This window comes from Balaenoptera ricei, chromosome 1 (assembly GCF_028023285.1).
Source record: "Balaenoptera ricei isolate mBalRic1 chromosome 1, mBalRic1.hap2, whole genome shotgun sequence".
Lineage (NCBI taxonomy): Eukaryota > Metazoa > Chordata > Mammalia > Artiodactyla > Balaenopteridae > Balaenoptera > Balaenoptera ricei.
The window spans coordinates 103,158,087-103,174,711 of record NC_082639.1 but is presented as its reverse complement, the minus strand read 5'-3'; the positions used below and the strand labels follow the sequence as shown (position 1 = coordinate 103,174,711).

Here is a 16,625-nt window from a genome sequence, read left to right as displayed (position 1 = left end):
GCCCGATCACCCATCATCCTAATGTGTGCACCTTTATTGTTTTTCCCTTCCTGGTGAGGTGGAGCTCTGTGAGGAGGCCAGAGACTCCAGACGTCAGACCACATGGCTGAGTTGGAAGATACAGACATGGCTGTGGCTCCTGGGCTGGGGAGGTGATCATGGTCTGCTTGTAGAGCACACTTGATGGAAATGTGGGCGTGCACACCTGGAGTGGAGAAATTCCACAGTGCCTTTTATGGGAAAGGACGGTTTTTAATCTCTTTTAGTTAGAGGAAGAGGACAGCTGCGTCAGGAGACAGTTATGAGTTTTCCTCAGCCTCACAGGGAGGTTTCGTTTGAACTCGAGGCTTGGGGAGGGGAGGGCCTTTTTGCTGGTGAACTTGTTTGCCCAGGGTAGGAGGAGGCCTCTTCTTCTGCTGGTGCTGGACACGGGGGCCAGGAGGCCTGGGACGACGAGCGGGTGCTTGGGAACGATGACCAGGTATTGGAGGAGTTTGGGACATGGCTGGATTTTGAGGAGTTGAGCCTGGAATTTGGTGGGGCTTCAAGCCCCTTTCCTCAGGGGTCACTCTCTTCCCTCTTATCTCCAGCTCCTCATCTGCAACAATAAAACCTCTGAAGAGTTTTCTTGGCAAGATACAATCAAGATCAATGTAACAATTTATTGAGTGTCCCTCCTGTGTACAAGATGTCACGCTAGCTGCTCTGGGGGATACGATGAGGAAGCAGAAGCCACCTCTACCCTCTAGAGATTCCAGGCCTTGGTGGGGTAGGGGAGACAGAAATGCCCACCAGAAAGATAGAGGGAGAGCCTAGGGCTTTAGAGCCCAGGACTTTAGATGGTTTTGTGCCTGGGTCTCCAGGGAGCAGAGAGGGCACTCAGATCCCAGCCCTGCCTCTGAGTCATCCCAGGGATCATGCCCTAGAGCATGGCAGGGTTAGAGCCCTTGTAATAAGCTCTGAGTAGTCAGAGAGGACATTAGTCCCTACCTGCCTCTGGATGCGTCTCTCCGTTAGATCTGCCTTTCACCCAGTTCTGCTGTAATTCACCCACACTGCTTGGAGTGGCCTGGACGCTCCTTGAGCCATCTCCTCACTTATGAGCATAACTTTCTCATTCTAGGTGAGTTGTCAGACAGGCCTGATTCAAGGAAGAAACGCTCACAGCCCTAACCCCTCCCCTTGGAACAGTGAATGGGAAAGGGGATATAAACATCCAGTTTTAGAACAAGTGTGTTCCTGGGAGTCCCTGTGATGTCCTGAAATGTTACCTGTGTTCCTAGGAGCTTGGTCTTGAACCCACCTTGGCCACACCCTCAGGAGAAGACAAGATGTTTGTTCATAGAAACGGTGTTTCGAAGCTTATCTTTCTACCCACATAGATATATGTGGCTCATTCAACATATGTCCACACAGCTTTATACCCAGTCAGCCTCAGGTGGTGGATTCCAATGAGGCCGGCCTGGATGGAGCTTCTCAAAGCTCCCACATTGTTACCCCTGAGAATTTGTTTTTCAAAACTCAAGCTAACCACAAAACGGAACAAACTGTAACTGCCGGTTACAGCCCTGACATTCTGAAACTACCCATCTCCATTATCTTCTTTCCAGACTCTAAGTGCCAGACCCATGAGTTGTTTCCACGGGGATTTCACCCAGACCTGCGGTGGGACAGAAGAGAGGGAGCTTACCATTTCTCTTTCTCCTCTGTTTTTTCCTCTTGCTAATGTAGAAAACGAGTAGCGCCACGAAGACCAGGAAGATGGTGCCTCCTCCGCAAATGCCGATGATGAGATAGATATCCAGACCTTTCTCTGCAAGAGGAACAGACGTGGGATGGATGGGAGGGTCCTGGGAAGAGGGGCCATTTCGTTGCTCTGGCCAAGGACTTGAGGACTCCTGCCTCCTATCTTTCAGATAAAAGAGCTTGGTGGGACTTTTCAGCCTCAGGGAAGACAAGCTCATGGAGGCTGGTGAACTGGGTCAATACCTGAGCGGGTGCAGGGTCCAGGATAAGCCCTCTCAGAACGCTCCTTGGAGAACTGCTCTCCTGAACCACAAATGCCTGATTCTTCATGTACCAAGCACTGTCCCCTATCAAGGAGAATGTCACGGAAGTTTAGATCTGAGAAAGAGTTTAGAGAAGATCTAGGGTAATCTCTAGTTTCACAGACAAGGCCCAGAGAGGGAGGATGAGTTGCCTGAGGCCACACCGTATCCATTCCTGAGTGGTTCCTTTAAGCAGCCCCTCATCTCCATGTTTCTGCACTGTTTTTCCAGCTTCATCTCTGGCTGCCCTCCCACGTCATGATTTTTTCTCACCCTCTTGGCCAGAAAGTTTCTAAAGACAGGATACATGTTTCAAGTGTCCAACCCAGTTCTCTGACCTCAGAGGCAGCACCTCGTCCCAGACTTTCCCTGGCCTGTGAGAGAAACTCAAACACACAGCGAGTTAGCAGCAGCAGTGGACTTGATCTCCAGCTCACAGACCTTCAGCTGCTGTCATGCAATGAGGATAACAACGACTGTGTTAAGAGAAATGGGTTTGAGTGCAGGTTCTTCTAGGCAAGAGCTGTGTGACTTTTGGCAAGTTACTCCACCTCTCTGAGCCTGTTCCTGTCTTTAAAAAATGGAGATAAGGAACTTACATCACAGGCGGCTGCTGGAAGTCAATCAGATAATGGATGTGAAAGTGCTTTGTAAACTGTAAAACTACACACAAAGACGAAGGTCTGCTCTGACTACAGTTCTGTGCACCGGTGCTTCTGGGAGCTATTTCCTGGGAGGGATGCTGGACCATCTGCCCCTTTGTGAGTCAACAGCAGTCACAGAGGCAGCAGCTGGGGCCAGGGGTCAGGGGACTCGTACATCTGGAGAACAAATGGAGCTCAGGAAACCAAGGAAACCTTGGAAAACAAGGAAACCCTTCTCTAGCCAAACATTCCTGGGAAGATACTATTGTACATGAAGCCCAGGATGGGCCCCAGGAGCAAGCCGGAGGCTCAGAAACGAAACTAAACAGGTTTTCAGACTGCGGTGGTTTGTTAATCCTTGCTTTCTTTCCTAAGTCTCTCTCTGACCCATTCTTTGCCTGCCGGTTGCACAGCCTCTCTACGCTCTGTGGATGAAGGGACTTCCGTTAGGAAAGCAAGCATAATCCTAACCTGCTGTGAAACTGGACCGGGAAAGTTAGGTGGGTCCTTTAGGCTCTGCCTGCTTGGAGGAAGGGCCAGGGCTATTGGAGTCCACCTTGGGCTGAGCCAAGGACTTCCCAGGGTCTGACCTGGGTTGGGGGGGGTGGGGTGCGTGGGCCTAGGACCAGTTGGGGAGCAGGGGCTAAACCATGAAGCCACTAGCTTGTCTTCTCAGAGTCCTCAGGCAGGGCAAGCACGCCCCTATCTGGGCACGCTTGGGAATGTAGGAGCGCCTTACACAGTCTGTTCACAGATTTGTCCAGCACAGCCTCTGGGTGCTTTCTGCGGGGAATGTTCCAGCCTGTCTCAGAGGCAGCTGTGGCTCTGTCATTCAAAGCTACGTCCTCGCAGTCACTAAATCCAGCCACGCTCCTTCCTGCACTCCCTCTTGGAGATAATGTGCCTGCGAGTTTATGTGGTGGAGTCCTTCTTGTGTGTCCAAACCTGCTCCTTCCTCCTACTGTTTTGGTTTTAAGTACATGCTCATTCTTTTCTGAGCCAAGTGGTTAATCCTATCATTGCTCCTCTCTGCCTTGACCTTTTAGGACGAAACATCCAGATCCATTTTAGGGTCCTCAAGAGCAGCCCTTTCCTCCCCAGTCTCCCCCTAGGTACTCCTCCCATCTCTCCAGTGGCCCTTTCCCAAACTGGCTCCCACTCTGTACCACAGAGTAAGGGACAGGAATGCTCCAGTCTTCAAACCTCAGCTTCCCCCAAAGCCCTTCTTCCCTCGCTCCATCCCTCATGCACACACATTTTTATACTGGTGGGATCTAGTTAAAATAAGCATGGAGTAGGGTTGCCAGATAAAACACCGGATGCCCAGTTAAATTTGAAATAAACAACGAATAGTTTTTAGTATAAGTATGTCCCACGCAACACTTGGAACACATTTATACTGTCCCTTTTTATTTGCTAAATCTGGCAACTCTAATCAAGAGCCTCCTAAAAGGGGATAAGAGCTTGTGAAGTCGAGGAGGGGCGACTTCACTCACTGTGCCTTAGTGATGGGGGGCACGGAGGGACGGCTGGTGGGCAGACATAGACTTCATAGGAGGTGAAGCGACGCTGGTCTGAGCGTGTGACTGGCAGACTCTAGGATGGTCCCCGTTGAGCCCTGCCTCCTGGCATTCCCACTGATGTGAGACCCCTTCTGATTCAATGTGGGCTGGACTTACTGAGAGGCTCCTAATGAATAGAATACCGCAGCAGTGATGGGACATCTATCACTCCTGAGATCAAGTACAAAAAGACCACAGCTTTTGTCTTGGGCGCTTGTTGTTGCTCTTTCTTAGGCTGCTCTGAGGGAAGTAGCTGCCATATTGTGGGGCAGCCCAATGCCGCCCCCGTGAGTGAACTTGGACATGCATGCTCCCCCAGTAGTGCTTGCACCTGACTGACATGACTTCAGCTCCTGCCTGTGTCTTGATTATAGCTTCATGAAAGACTCTGAGCCAGAAACATCCAGTTAAGTCCCTCCCAGATCCATGTCCCACAGAAACTGTGAGATAATAACTGCTTGTGTTTTAAGCCACTAAATATGGGGTTGTTTGTTACGCAGCAACTGATAACTAATTCAAAATGTATATTAAAAAGTCTCACTTCTGACTTCACACCAGCTCAGGGCTGCTTCCTAGGGTCACTGACCAGCCATACTCACTATAGAAACTCAGGGTCTCTGGCCAAATAACTATCTTTTGTGCTCAGTTTCTTGTCAGGGGGTTGACTAGACAACAGTGGAAAGAGAATCCCAGAGTATCAGATGAGTAGACTCTTGGGGATCACAGGGCTCATCTTCTTTGTGCACCAGGAGGCTGAAGCCCAGAAAGGAGAAGAACTCTGTCCAGGTCATCCCTATATATTTGGACAGGCCCAAACTAGAAGTCAAGACCCCTGGCTCCCAGAGCAGGCCACGTTTCAAAAATTACTTCTAGGGGCTTCCCTGGTGGCACAGTGGTTAAGAACCCGCCTGCCAATGCAGGGGACACGGGTTTGATCCCTGGTCCGGGAAGATCCCATGTGCCGCGGAGCAACTGGGCCCATGCGCCACAACTACTGAGCCTGCGCTCTAGCGCCCGTGAGCCACAACTACTGAGCCCTCGTGCCACAACTACTGAAGCCCGTGCACCTAGAGCCCGTGCTCCACAATGAGAGAAGCCACTGCAATGAGAAGCCTGCGCACTGCAACAAAGAGTAGCCCCCGCTCGCCACAACTAGAGAAGGCCCGCATGCAGCAACGAAGACCCAACACAGCCTAAAATAAATACATTTATTAAAAAAAAAAAATTACTTCTAGGGGTCACATCAAGCTGGCGGTCCAGGAAAGAACTTAGACTCTTGAAGTTTCAGAACTTTCTGGTGCTGGGCTGTCTGCTCTGAGGCAGTAAGAGCATTGCCCACCTGTGTTCATGGTCTTCCCTGGCCTCGAGCTCTTCCTCCCCACAAGCCTCTAACTCCCAGGGTTTCTACAGCCCTTCTGCCTCTGCCCCTGATAGGAGGTGCCAGCCATCTCCCCTCCAGAAAGGAATCTTTTTTGCTCCCTATTATTGCCCTAAGAGCCACAATCATGCTCACTGACTAGCCGAGGGATCGTGGGCAAGTCAGCTTGCCCCTCTGGGAAGTGGCGGTCTGTGTGAGATCACCGTTACAGCTCCTTTTATCTCTTCTACTCGGCAATTCTTTCGCCTAGAAGAGAATCTTTTTCATTGCCTGAGGTTATACCACGCTCCCTGAGAAGACTCCCAAGATGGGCAACCGTAGAGCACTACCTCCTCTCTCCTCTAAGACTTCCCTTGAAGATTTCCGGGGAAAAGAGGTATGTTTTCGGTCCTCATCCTGAGCCAGGGCTGTCTCGCAGCCCAAGCCCCCAGGCCCTGGAGCGGTCCTCTGCTGTGGGCCTCAAAGGCTGTGTTTGTGAAGTGAACTTGGGGTGTCTGACCAGTGCCCACCACGCACCTGAACAGCTGATGGTCACCGTGCTCTTTTGGTCACTGACATTGTTACTCGCCACGCAGTTGAATGATGCAGTCCATTTGCTGTTCCACTTGTGTGTGATGACCTTCTGATGACTTTCTTTGATACGGGTCTCATTTAAAAACAGTTTTAATTTAAGGTCACTTCCTTTTGCTACCTCGCAGATCAGGGTTCTGTTGGTACAACTCCAGGAAATTACAGGTTTCGAGACCACCTCTGAAAAGAAAAGAAAGATCCAATTCATATTAGGCCATTTACTGATTGTAAAAGACATAGGTATTTAGAGAGGGGAAATTGAGTTAGTTTGGGACCAGAAAAAATTTCAAAGACCCTTAGCAATTTTCAAAACTTATTTCTTTTTTTTTTTTCTAATTAATTAATTAATTTATTTATTTATTTATTTATTTTTGGCTGTGTTGGGTCTTCGTTTCTGTGCGTGGGCTTTCTCTAGTTGCGGCGAGCGGGGGCCACTCTTCATCGCGGTGCACAGGCCTCTCACTATCGTGGCCTCTCTTGTTGCAGAGCACAGGCTCCAGATGCGCAGGCTCAGTAGTTGTGGCTCACGGGCCTAGTTGCTCCGCGGCATGTGGGATCTTCCCAGACCAGGGCTCGAACCTGTGTCCCCTGCATTAGCAGGCAGACTCTCAACCACTGCGCCACCAGGGAAGCCCCCAAAATCATTTCTATTTCATTTTATTTATACAGCACATTCAGAACAAATTTATTTCTGATATTTATAGATACATTATATCAGTAAAAAATACATCATATCACATGCTTATGTGCTGTTTTATACCTTAAAATGTTTTCACATATATGATATCATTTCACCCTAACAAACAGAGAGGCAGATGTTTTTCTTCTTGTTTACAGATGAAGTGCCCAAGGCTCTGAGAGGTTAAATGGACAGTCCAAGGGCACCCACTAATAAATGGCAAATCAGGAGAGGAGCTCACCCTTCCAGATCCAAGTTCAGTAGTACGGGTAAGAGGTTTACCATATCCTGATCCCCATACGTTCAGGAGCCTGTGAGAGATAGCGGGGTGGGGGCAATGTTTTAAGAGCAGCTGCGAACTTGACCCTGGAGGACTGGTACATGTGTAGCCTGGGGCCTTGGTCACAAATGAAGCAGCAGGTCCTGGGAGCAGGGGGCCAGGTGTACAGTTCAAACTCTGGAGGGAGGGAGCGCCTTCAGCTTTCCCAGAGCTGCTGTACCTCACTGGACCTCATCCACAAGAGAAGGATAAGAAAGACATTCCCCACCTGTCACAGCAGGGATGACATGTGACAAAGCCCTGGCACACTGACAGGTACTGACAATATTGGTGGTAGTTGTTATAATCATAATCATACACGCCCTGCCTCTCCTTTTCTGACATGACAATATTCGAAGGCTGCATCATGAAAGAAAAAGCCCTGGCCTTGGCGTCAGTTGGGCCGGGTCCAAATCCTACTCCACCACTTGTGAGCCGTGTGACCAACTTCTGCCCTTTTTCTCGTCCTTCCCTCTCTTTCCTCAGACTTGCCACTTTCCTCTCTCAGCATCTTTCCGTTCATTATGCAGATGGATAGCTTTTTTTTTTTTTTTTATGATTTCCTCCCTCCCAGACAATAATGTCTTCCCCACGAACTTTCTCACCAAATTTCATTTCTGTCCCAAAATATAGGCAGGCAGAAATTAAGGGTTTTTTTTTTTTCCCATCCAGGGATTTGGTGTGACCCAGAATGAAGAGGATGGAAAAACATCACCATACAACAAGACAGGGTCAGTGCATACGCTAGGGGTTGAGTCAAGGAGTTTGCTTGTGTTTTCAAAATGGAAATACTCTTTTTTTATTTATAAGAGTAAATCGCATCACTGTAAAAATTGATAAAATACCAAAAAAGTTTCAAGAAGATTAAAAACCTCTTGCAATTCTACTACCCAGAGTCAATAATTATTAATGTTTCGATGCATCCCTTTAACAAATGTTTTCTATGCCATGCATACCACATATGAATAGTGTTCTAAAAACTAAAACTGGATCATAGATTTTTTTTTTAGTCTGCCTGTTTTCCTTTAATGATCTATTATGAAATTATTTTAGGAACACCAATAAATATACACTTTCATCATCTTTTTAAATGACCTATTCTTTTTTTTTTTAAGAGCTCCTGACATCTATTTATTTATTTATTTATGGCTGTGTTGGGTCTTCGTTTCTGTGCGAGGGCTTTCTCTAGTTGCGGCAAGTGGGGGCCACTCTTCATCGCGATGCGCGGGCCTCTCACTATCGCGGCCTCTCTTGTTGTAGAGCACAGGCTCCAGACGCGCAGGCTCAGTAATTGTGGCTCGCGGGCCCAGTTGCTCCGCGGCATGTGGGATCTTCCCAGACCAGGGCTCGAACCCGTGTCCCCTGCATTGGCAGGCAGATTCTCAACCACTGCGCCACCAGGGAAGCCCTAAATGATCTATTCTTGATTTAATTAATAAGTTCCTAACTGCTGGGGACTTTAAGATCCTTTCCAGTATTTCACTGATATGAACCACCCAGAAATGGCCATCCAGTCGAAGTTATATCTTTGCATACATCCTCTCTGTAAGATACTTTCATACAAGAGGCATGGTTGGATCCTGTGGGGCACGTCTCACAGATGAGACTCTTTGATTCCAGGTTGCTAGGACAAACTCCTTCTCCACTAGCATCTGCTTTTAAGGGGCCTTCCACTGGTTCCTCAGCTGGCAGCAGCAGCCCCCTCCTTAAGGAGACGTGGGTACCAAGGTTGGAAACTGAGAAGCATGGAGGAACAAAGAGATGGGGAGAGCACGAGCACTGAGGAAGCAGGTATTGTGTCCCAGGTGCCCAAGGCACCTATGCTTAGTTGTCTCCCTGAAGCCTTGTCCCACTGAATAGCCGATAGAGTTATTATTATGAAAATCAGACTCAGAGCAGACAGAGAATTTGCCCAAGGTCATGTGGCAGGAAATGGTGACTGGACCCACAAATTGACATGCTGTGTGACATTCACACACACACACACAAACACAATGAGATGGCTGTTGTGTCATGCAAAGATCTGTGTCTTTTGGCCAAGGAGTGAAGGTTTATTTTTGAGGTCATGAAAGCATTCTAAAATTGATTGTGGTAATGGTTGTACAACTCTGTAAATATACTACAAGCCATGGAATCATACATTTCAAATGGGTGAATTTTATGGTATGTGAATTATACCACAATAAAGCTGTTTGGGGTGGTGGGTGGGGGAATGTCTCCATCCTGGCTAAAACTAGCCTTGGGTTTGGATCCTGACTTTGTTCCTGTCAAGCCACTTCTGTTACCTTATAGATAGTAAGGGGATAATAACAGCTACCTCTCAGGATTGTTGGGAACCTTAAATAAGATCACGTAGCAAAGCACGTGACATCTCACTGGTAGCCATTATTACCACTGCAGTACTAAAGGAAACACGAATGTGAAGCTCAAGTTCAAAACAGGACACTCAAGCCCATGCTGGCAGGAGTCATGATATCTGTGGTTCCCAGAGCCCACAAGCAGAGGTCCCTGCTGGCTCCATTCTGTCTCGCCCCATTTCTGGAATGTACTGTCCGTTCTGGTGCAGGTCTAGGTATGGAAAGTTGTCATTTGCAGAGGGGCTGACAGTGTCTGTGACTGTTGGAGGGGGGCTGCTACCAGGTCCCAGTGCTCAAGAACAGGGCTGGATGGTGACTCTAGGTAGAAGGAGGGGGCCCTTCCTTTGGCAGCGTTTCCTGTGCGAAGCACAGAAATGCTTATTTGTTCACTGAATCTCTGGCTTGTGCTCATGCTGGGGTTCCTGTCTTCCTCTCCAAGCTAAGTACAGCTTCCTCTTCTCACTTTTATCCACACCCAGCCAAGTGACCCCTGGACTTGTGACTTCATTGTCACTTCCATTCTATTGCACTTTCTCTTCCCTCTCTCCCGAACTCAAGCCACTTTGTTCATCCTTTCTCCACACATGACCCCCAGTGTAATCGTTCTTTAGGCATTTTATAGGCACCCTTTAGTCTAGGCCACTAGTTATCAGCTTTGGCTGCTCATTAAAATCACCTGGGGAGTTTAGCACCTACGATGCCCAGGCCCTGAACCAAGAAACTCTGATTAAATTGGTCTGGGATGGGACTTAGCACTGGTAACTTGAATAGCACCTCAGTTGATTTCAATGTGAAACCTGAATTGAGTCTCACAGACCAGCCCCTCCCTACTTCACTTGGATTAAAGCAGCAGCTTCCTAGCTAGGCTTCACGCTTCCATCTTCAATAGCTACTACCACCCTCCCAGTACACGCATAGACATACAAAGCCACACCTTGTGTATTTTCTACAGATATCAGCAAATATCATCTTCCACCGTTGATCATGCCAATGTTGAGCTGATTAGAAACAAGGGCTGTTCATCCTTAAATTCATCATTTCCAGCCCTTTTCTGCCTTACAATTACTCCTTCAGGACATCCTGGCTTGAAAGTGTCTCTCTGGATGGAAGACCCACTGTCCTCCAGTCCGCCTCCCCTTCCCAGTCTCATACCTAGCTTGCCCTTCACCATCCACCTGGAACGGCCACCTTTTTCTTCTCCCCACCTGTTCCCCTCCTCTTGATTAACGCAGGATCTTAATCCAGATCCTTCACTCAACCCTGCATCCCCAAAGCCTCTGAAGAGAGAGTTTGACGTATGTAGACTTGAGGGTCTATTAGCTGTGGATTCAATCTCTCTCACAGGACTGGAGCCTGCATCGAGGCAGGAGGGATGCATTCGATTTCCTTTAGGGCTCCCCCAAGGCCAAGGTCAGGGCTGGGGACATTTCATAAATGCTATTCCTCACCTTGCTAAATAGCACCCATACTGAGATGGAGGAATTTAGGGGACAAAGACTTACCTTGAATCTTCAAATCAAATGCTTTCTCCAATATGTTTTTTCCATTCGAATCATATACAGATACTGTGTAGACATCGCTATCATTTCTCTTCAGAGCTTTAATTTTCAGAGTTCCATTTTTTAACATCACATACGTGTCCGTTATCTGGTAAGGTGGCTTGTCTTGTTTTAATTGTGCGATCTTGATTTTGTTTTTGTCCCATCGTGTGTCTGCTATCCCATCATTCATTTGGAAACCAGGAATGTCCAGGTTGATGTCATGATCCAGACGACCCCAGATGACTTTAGTATTTTCAGAGACCTCACCTACAAAAAGCAAGAAAGTTACTGAGGTAGCTCACTGCCGAGGAAAGCTGGGCTGTGACTTCTCTGATTCTTGCACTCACTTCAGGGTTGCCAAAGAAGCTTCTAATGGTGACAGTGGAGACCCACGCACCAACTTACCTTTGGTGGAAACAGCGAAAATCAGAAGGAAGCTGGCTAAGATTTTACACGTAAGGCTCATCTTTGGGGTTAGTTTCCTTCTTGTGACTCTGAGCTCTTCTTTTAAAAGGAACTGAAATAACACCAGTGGAATGCACTGCCTGAGAGCTTAACCACGTGCCTCTCCTTTTTGCTTCTTTACAGTGACATAGAAAACACACACACACACACACACACACACACACGCGTGCACGCACGCGCACACACATACAAAACCTGGCTGATGTGCTCCTTTGCCAAAGCAGGTATATTTATGAGTGTGTATCTTCTTATAACATTTTAATCCTCACAACAACCTTGGGTGGGTTTTAGTATTCCCATCGAAGAGAAAAGGAACTAAGAGGCTAAATAAATCACTCAGGATCACCCTTTAGTTAACAAGGAGCCAAATCCAACCATACGGCCCATCTTCTATCCGTTCTGCTGTAATGTCCCTAACAGGACCACATAGAAATATAGGTAAATGTTTATAAGCGAATAGTTAGTAGAATACAATCATTTATTCCATGATTACAAATACTGGAAAATGTATACATACTAAATAATTATGAAAGTGGAATTTTTTCTCTTTCTCAAAAGGCATTTTAAATGTTCTAAGACTGTTTATGTGATAAAAAGAAACAAATATAAATTGAGTCTCAGCTGTAAATGCTTGAAATCCCCAAATCTTATGTTTAGCATACATTTAAAAAAAATTTTTGTATTTATTAATTAATTTTTTATTTATTTATTTTTGGCTGTGTTGGGTCTTCGTTTCTGTGCGAGGGCTTTCTCTAGTTGTGGCGAGCGGGGGCCACTCTTCATCGCGGTGCGCGGGCCTCTCACTGTCGCGGCCTCTCTTGTTGCGGAGCACAGGCTCCAGACGCGCAGGCTCAGTAGTTGTGGCTCACGGGCCTAGTTGCTCCGCAGCATGTGGGATCTTCCCAGACCAGAGCTCGAACCTATGTCCCCTGCATTGGCAGGCAGACTCTCAAACACTGCGCCACCAGGGAAGCCTAGCATACATTTTATAACTATGTTGAAATTCACAGATAGGTAAATAAAAAATTGTTCCAAAACAAAGAAAAATGCATTGAGACTATGAAATGCTATTAAACAACCAGAACAAATCATCCAAGAAACATTTAAGATGGTTAACACTGTAGATGGTTAAGGAAAGGAAGAGATAAGGAGAAAAAAGAGAAGTGCTAGAGGACCAGGACAAAGAAAGAGGAGAGAAATGTGTGAGACAGGGAGAGAAACAGAGATGCACTGATGAACACAGCCAGAAAAAGAGGCACAGAGAGACCCAGCTATAGAGAGAGGAACACCCAGTTACAGATTTCCAATGTAAAATTCTAGCCTTATGATTCTTTAGGATACAGTGAGCAAAAATCTTAAAAATTGTGCTTGTTTTCTGTTTCAACTTTAGGTGCAACTATGGATGTCCTGTCTCAGAAAGTTGCCCAGGAAATGAAAGTAAGTCAAAACAATGGATCTCAACCACTGGGCAAAAGGAAGCCTGAATAGAATATTTACCTCACGATTGTGTGGCAAATCCCTAATTCACATCATCCACAAAAATAGAACGCAGTTGGATTACATTTTTAAATGTTAAAAGTATTACACAGTGCTACAAAAAACCAGTATAGAGGATATTTTCATGCCTTTGAGTATGGAAGGCCTACCTACATATGCTATAGGTTCCAAAAGTATTAATAAAGAAAAGATGGACACAACTATGTAAAAATGTAACACTGAAGTATAGGCAAAGAGATGATGAAAAAAATGAAAAGACATGACAGAAAAATTTGCAATATATATGAAAAATTATTAATATCCAAAGTATATAAATTATTCCTATCAATCAAAAAGACAAATGAAATTCAGTTTTTAAAATGAGCAAAGGATATAAATGAGCAGTTTATAGAGGAAATACTTTATAGAAAAAAATGTCAATAAATGTATGAGAAGCCATCTAATGTTTTATATATATATATATATATATATATATATATATATATTATAGCCATAAAACACCATTTTCACAATCAGACTGGCAAAGTTAGAAAAGATAGTGATTTACATTATTGGCAGGAATGTAGGGAGAATCAGGCACCTTCATATAATATTAGAGGGAGTATATAAAGCCATACCTCCCATGGGGTGGAATTTGGAAATTTTCACTGAACTTTAAAATATATATATTTTTTACCTAGTAATTTTAATGTGAGAAATCTATCCTTCACAAATACTTGCATGAATGTGCAAAAATCCTGTTCAAGGATGTTTGTTATAGTGTTTTTTTGTAATAAAAAGGTTCAAACAACTAAAATTATGGTATATTCATACTATGAAATATTGAATAACAGTTAAAATAGAATGAAGTAGCCCTAAAAGTAAGAATATATTATAATATATCATTATTATATTATATTATATCACATGTAATAGTGTATGCATAGGAAAAAGTCTGTAAGGACTCATGCCAAACTTTTAACAGTGTTTCCCCTTTCAGGACTAAAATTTGGAAGCGGAAGAAAGGAAACTTTTACTTTTTACTTTATCAACTTCTGTGAAGTTAGAAATTTTGATAATGAATACATTAATTTTGTAATAAAAAGTTTTTTTGATAGAGGGTGCTTAAGACACATGTTTTCTCAAAAGTATATGCAGATCCTGAGAAGCAATTATCATCTAGCTTCCTTGCTTGTAAGTGGCTAACTCACTGGCCAACTGCCAACTCCAGCCTCTCAAGGTCTGGTCCAGACGGTGTGGTGACGGCCATGGTGTTACCTGCTTCAGCTTTCCTGATAGTTTTCCTAGGCTCTCATGGAGCAAGTGGAGAGCAGCTTTCTGTTCTTTTTAAAACGTTATTCCTGCTCCTCTCACATCTTTCTTAATTCTGAATGACGAATGGGCAGGACTTCAAGGGCAGAAACTGAAAAAGAAAGGGATCGATAAATCTATGTAAAATTTAAAAATTTTGTACATAAAAAGCCCTAAAAAACATTAAAAGACAAAGTACCAAAAGGGGCAAATTATTTGCAAGATATATAACAAAGGTTAATATCCTTAAAATTAAATTTTTTATGTAAATGTAGAAAGAAAATGTAGAAAAAACACCTTGATATTAAATTTGGTTAAGGTTGTCAAAGGGACAATTCACAAAAAAAGAAATACAACTGAATAAGCCTATGAACATGTAGTCAATTTATCAATAAAGCAATGTAAATTTTAACATAGATGCATTTTTCATCTTTTTTTAAAAAATTAAACTATACAGTGTTAATGATGGTAAAAACAGACATTCTTGAATATCGACAGTAGAAATGCAAACAGGTGTAGAGTTTCTGGTGGACAGTTTGTCAGTGTGAATCAGAAGCATCAAAAATATTCATATTTTGACCAAGCAAGTCCACAAGAATGATTTTGTCTTAAGAAAATAATGAAAGACTTACAAGACTTGGCTAAAAGTTTATATCTTGTAGCATTTTTTATAAGTCAAAATTGCAGATGATTTAAACATTTGAAAGGAGGAAATCTGTTAAACAAATCATGATATGGGCAAAAACTGAATATGGAAAAAAAAAAGGTCACGATAAACAATGTAATCCCATTTTTGTTTCTCAAAAAGTGTGTGCTGGGTGTGTGTCTTTTGGAAGGATGTCCACCAGGGTGTTGGTCTCTGCGTGTGGGATAATGGCTATTGTTCTGTTGTCCTTGGTTGTTGCTGCTATTCTAACGTCTCCGAATTGAATATATATTGCTTTTCAATTGATTTCTTTTTAATTCTAAGTGGGCCTCCCACTTAGGTAAAAGCTCCCAGTACTGAGGGTGGGTACAGTTCCTGCCTTCCTGTATGTGAGCTTCCAGGGAAAATCCGCCGATGACTCATTCCAAATTTTCCCGCTCCATCCTCACTGCCCTCTAGGGGCTGTCTCTTGTTCTGTCTTCATTGACTCTTCCTACCCAAGCTAATACTCCTGGGGAAATAGTCTAAGAGGGAAGGGAGTAAGAAGCAGAGGAGGAGGGGGCGGAAGAAGACGTTTCCAGAGATCTCGCTCTAGGACCAGTTCCTATCCCTGACTACTGAAATACCTTTGGTCCTCACTCCTGCCTCCCTCAAGTCGTGTCAAGGTAACGCGCTCGAGAGAGAATCAGGTTGTGTTCACGCCGCAGCAGTTCACGCCCAACCAAATGTCCTGAATTGTCAGATTTTAGAGCAGCAGGAAATTCAGGAAGCGATCTGGTCCCCTCTCTGCATTTCAGCTGAGGGTCTTGAGCTCAGGGAGGTTCTGGGGTGTGTCTGTCCCCCTTGTCCAAGTCAGCAGCCTAATGCCCAGCTTCTGGGACACTGTCTGTTTCCTACTGAGACCTCAGGGTCATCTTTGCCTCCCAGCCCTCGTGTGCTCCCTCAACTTAGGAATCACTAAGTCCAGCCTCGCCTTCCTACTTAACATCCATCTCCTCTCTTTGGTACCTCTGCTTGTGCCCTCGTTATACCTTCCCGCAAGCTCAGGTGAGAAACACGAAAAAGGAGGTAAGCAGGTTGCATTTTATACTAAAAACTGAGTATGCTGTGGCTTCAGTGAGGATCAGAAAGGCCACACCGTGTGTGTGTGTGTGTGTGTGTGTGTGTGTGTGTGTGTGTGTGTGTTTGCAGCCTGGTGCTGTTGATATTCAGCTTGGCTGTGTATCTGGGTGGTCACATCAGAATCGGCATCAATCCGCAGCCATTTTCACTGCCAGGCAGCGAGTGGGTCTTCTCCCAAAGGCAGCCTCTTGCAATCAGCCGCCGACGCATATTCCACGCAGGGAGACCCCCATCTCTGAGCGCCAAGTCCTCTGCCAGGTGTTATCTCCTCTGAGGCAAGAACGGAGCTTTCTTTTCCTTTGGTGTTTCCCACCCACACAGCAGGCAGGACAGAATCAACCCACAGAGACAGTTCCTGTGTGAAGTCTGGATACCTGAAATGAGAGTCGTTCAGCCTGGAAGTCCCCCCCGGCGGGGGGGTGGCTGGGGGGGCCCGTAAATGCCTCTGAGAGAAGGGATACACTATGTCTATGTATGTCACTAGTCGTATAATCACGTGATTACAGA

General features: G+C 45.4%; 1 protein-coding gene across 2 annotated transcripts; it reads right to left on the bottom strand.

Annotated features, from left to right (window-relative positions):
- Positions 1-248: 248 nt before the first annotated feature.
- CD2 (CD2 molecule) lies at positions 249-11,564 on the bottom strand. Of its 2 annotated transcripts, none has more exons than XM_059901333.1 (5): positions 11,492-11,564; positions 11,060-11,365; positions 6,149-6,382; positions 1,691-1,813; positions 249-598 (listed from the first exon to the last, which is right to left on the bottom strand). In XM_059901333.1, the coding sequence occupies exons 1-5, from the start codon at positions 11,562-11,564 to the stop codon at positions 300-302; spliced, it is 1,035 nt and encodes a 344-aa protein (XP_059757316.1). In that variant the 3' UTR covers positions 249-299. The 2 variants fall into 2 exon arrangements, with proteins under 2 accessions (XP_059757316.1, XP_059757307.1); XM_059901324.1 differs by having other exon boundaries at positions 11,504-11,564.
- Positions 11,565-16,625: the final 5,061 nt, after the last annotated feature.

What these genes read in the sequence shown, in the direction of transcription:
- CD2 (XM_059901333.1), bottom strand. Translation starts at nt 11,564, where the DNA reads ATGAGCCTTACGTGTAAAATCTTAGCCAGCTTCCTTCTGATTTTCGCT. An exon ending in ATTTGATTTGAAGATTCAAG is followed by an intron (nt 6,383 to 11,059) that starts GTAAGTCTTTGT and finishes TTTTCTTTTCAG; the next exon opens with AGGTGGTCTCGAAACCTGTA. An exon ending in GGTGACCATCAGCTGTTCAG is followed by an intron (nt 1,814 to 6,148) that starts GTGCGTGGTGGG and finishes TTCCTCTTGCAG; the next exon opens with AGAAAGGTCTGGATATCTAT.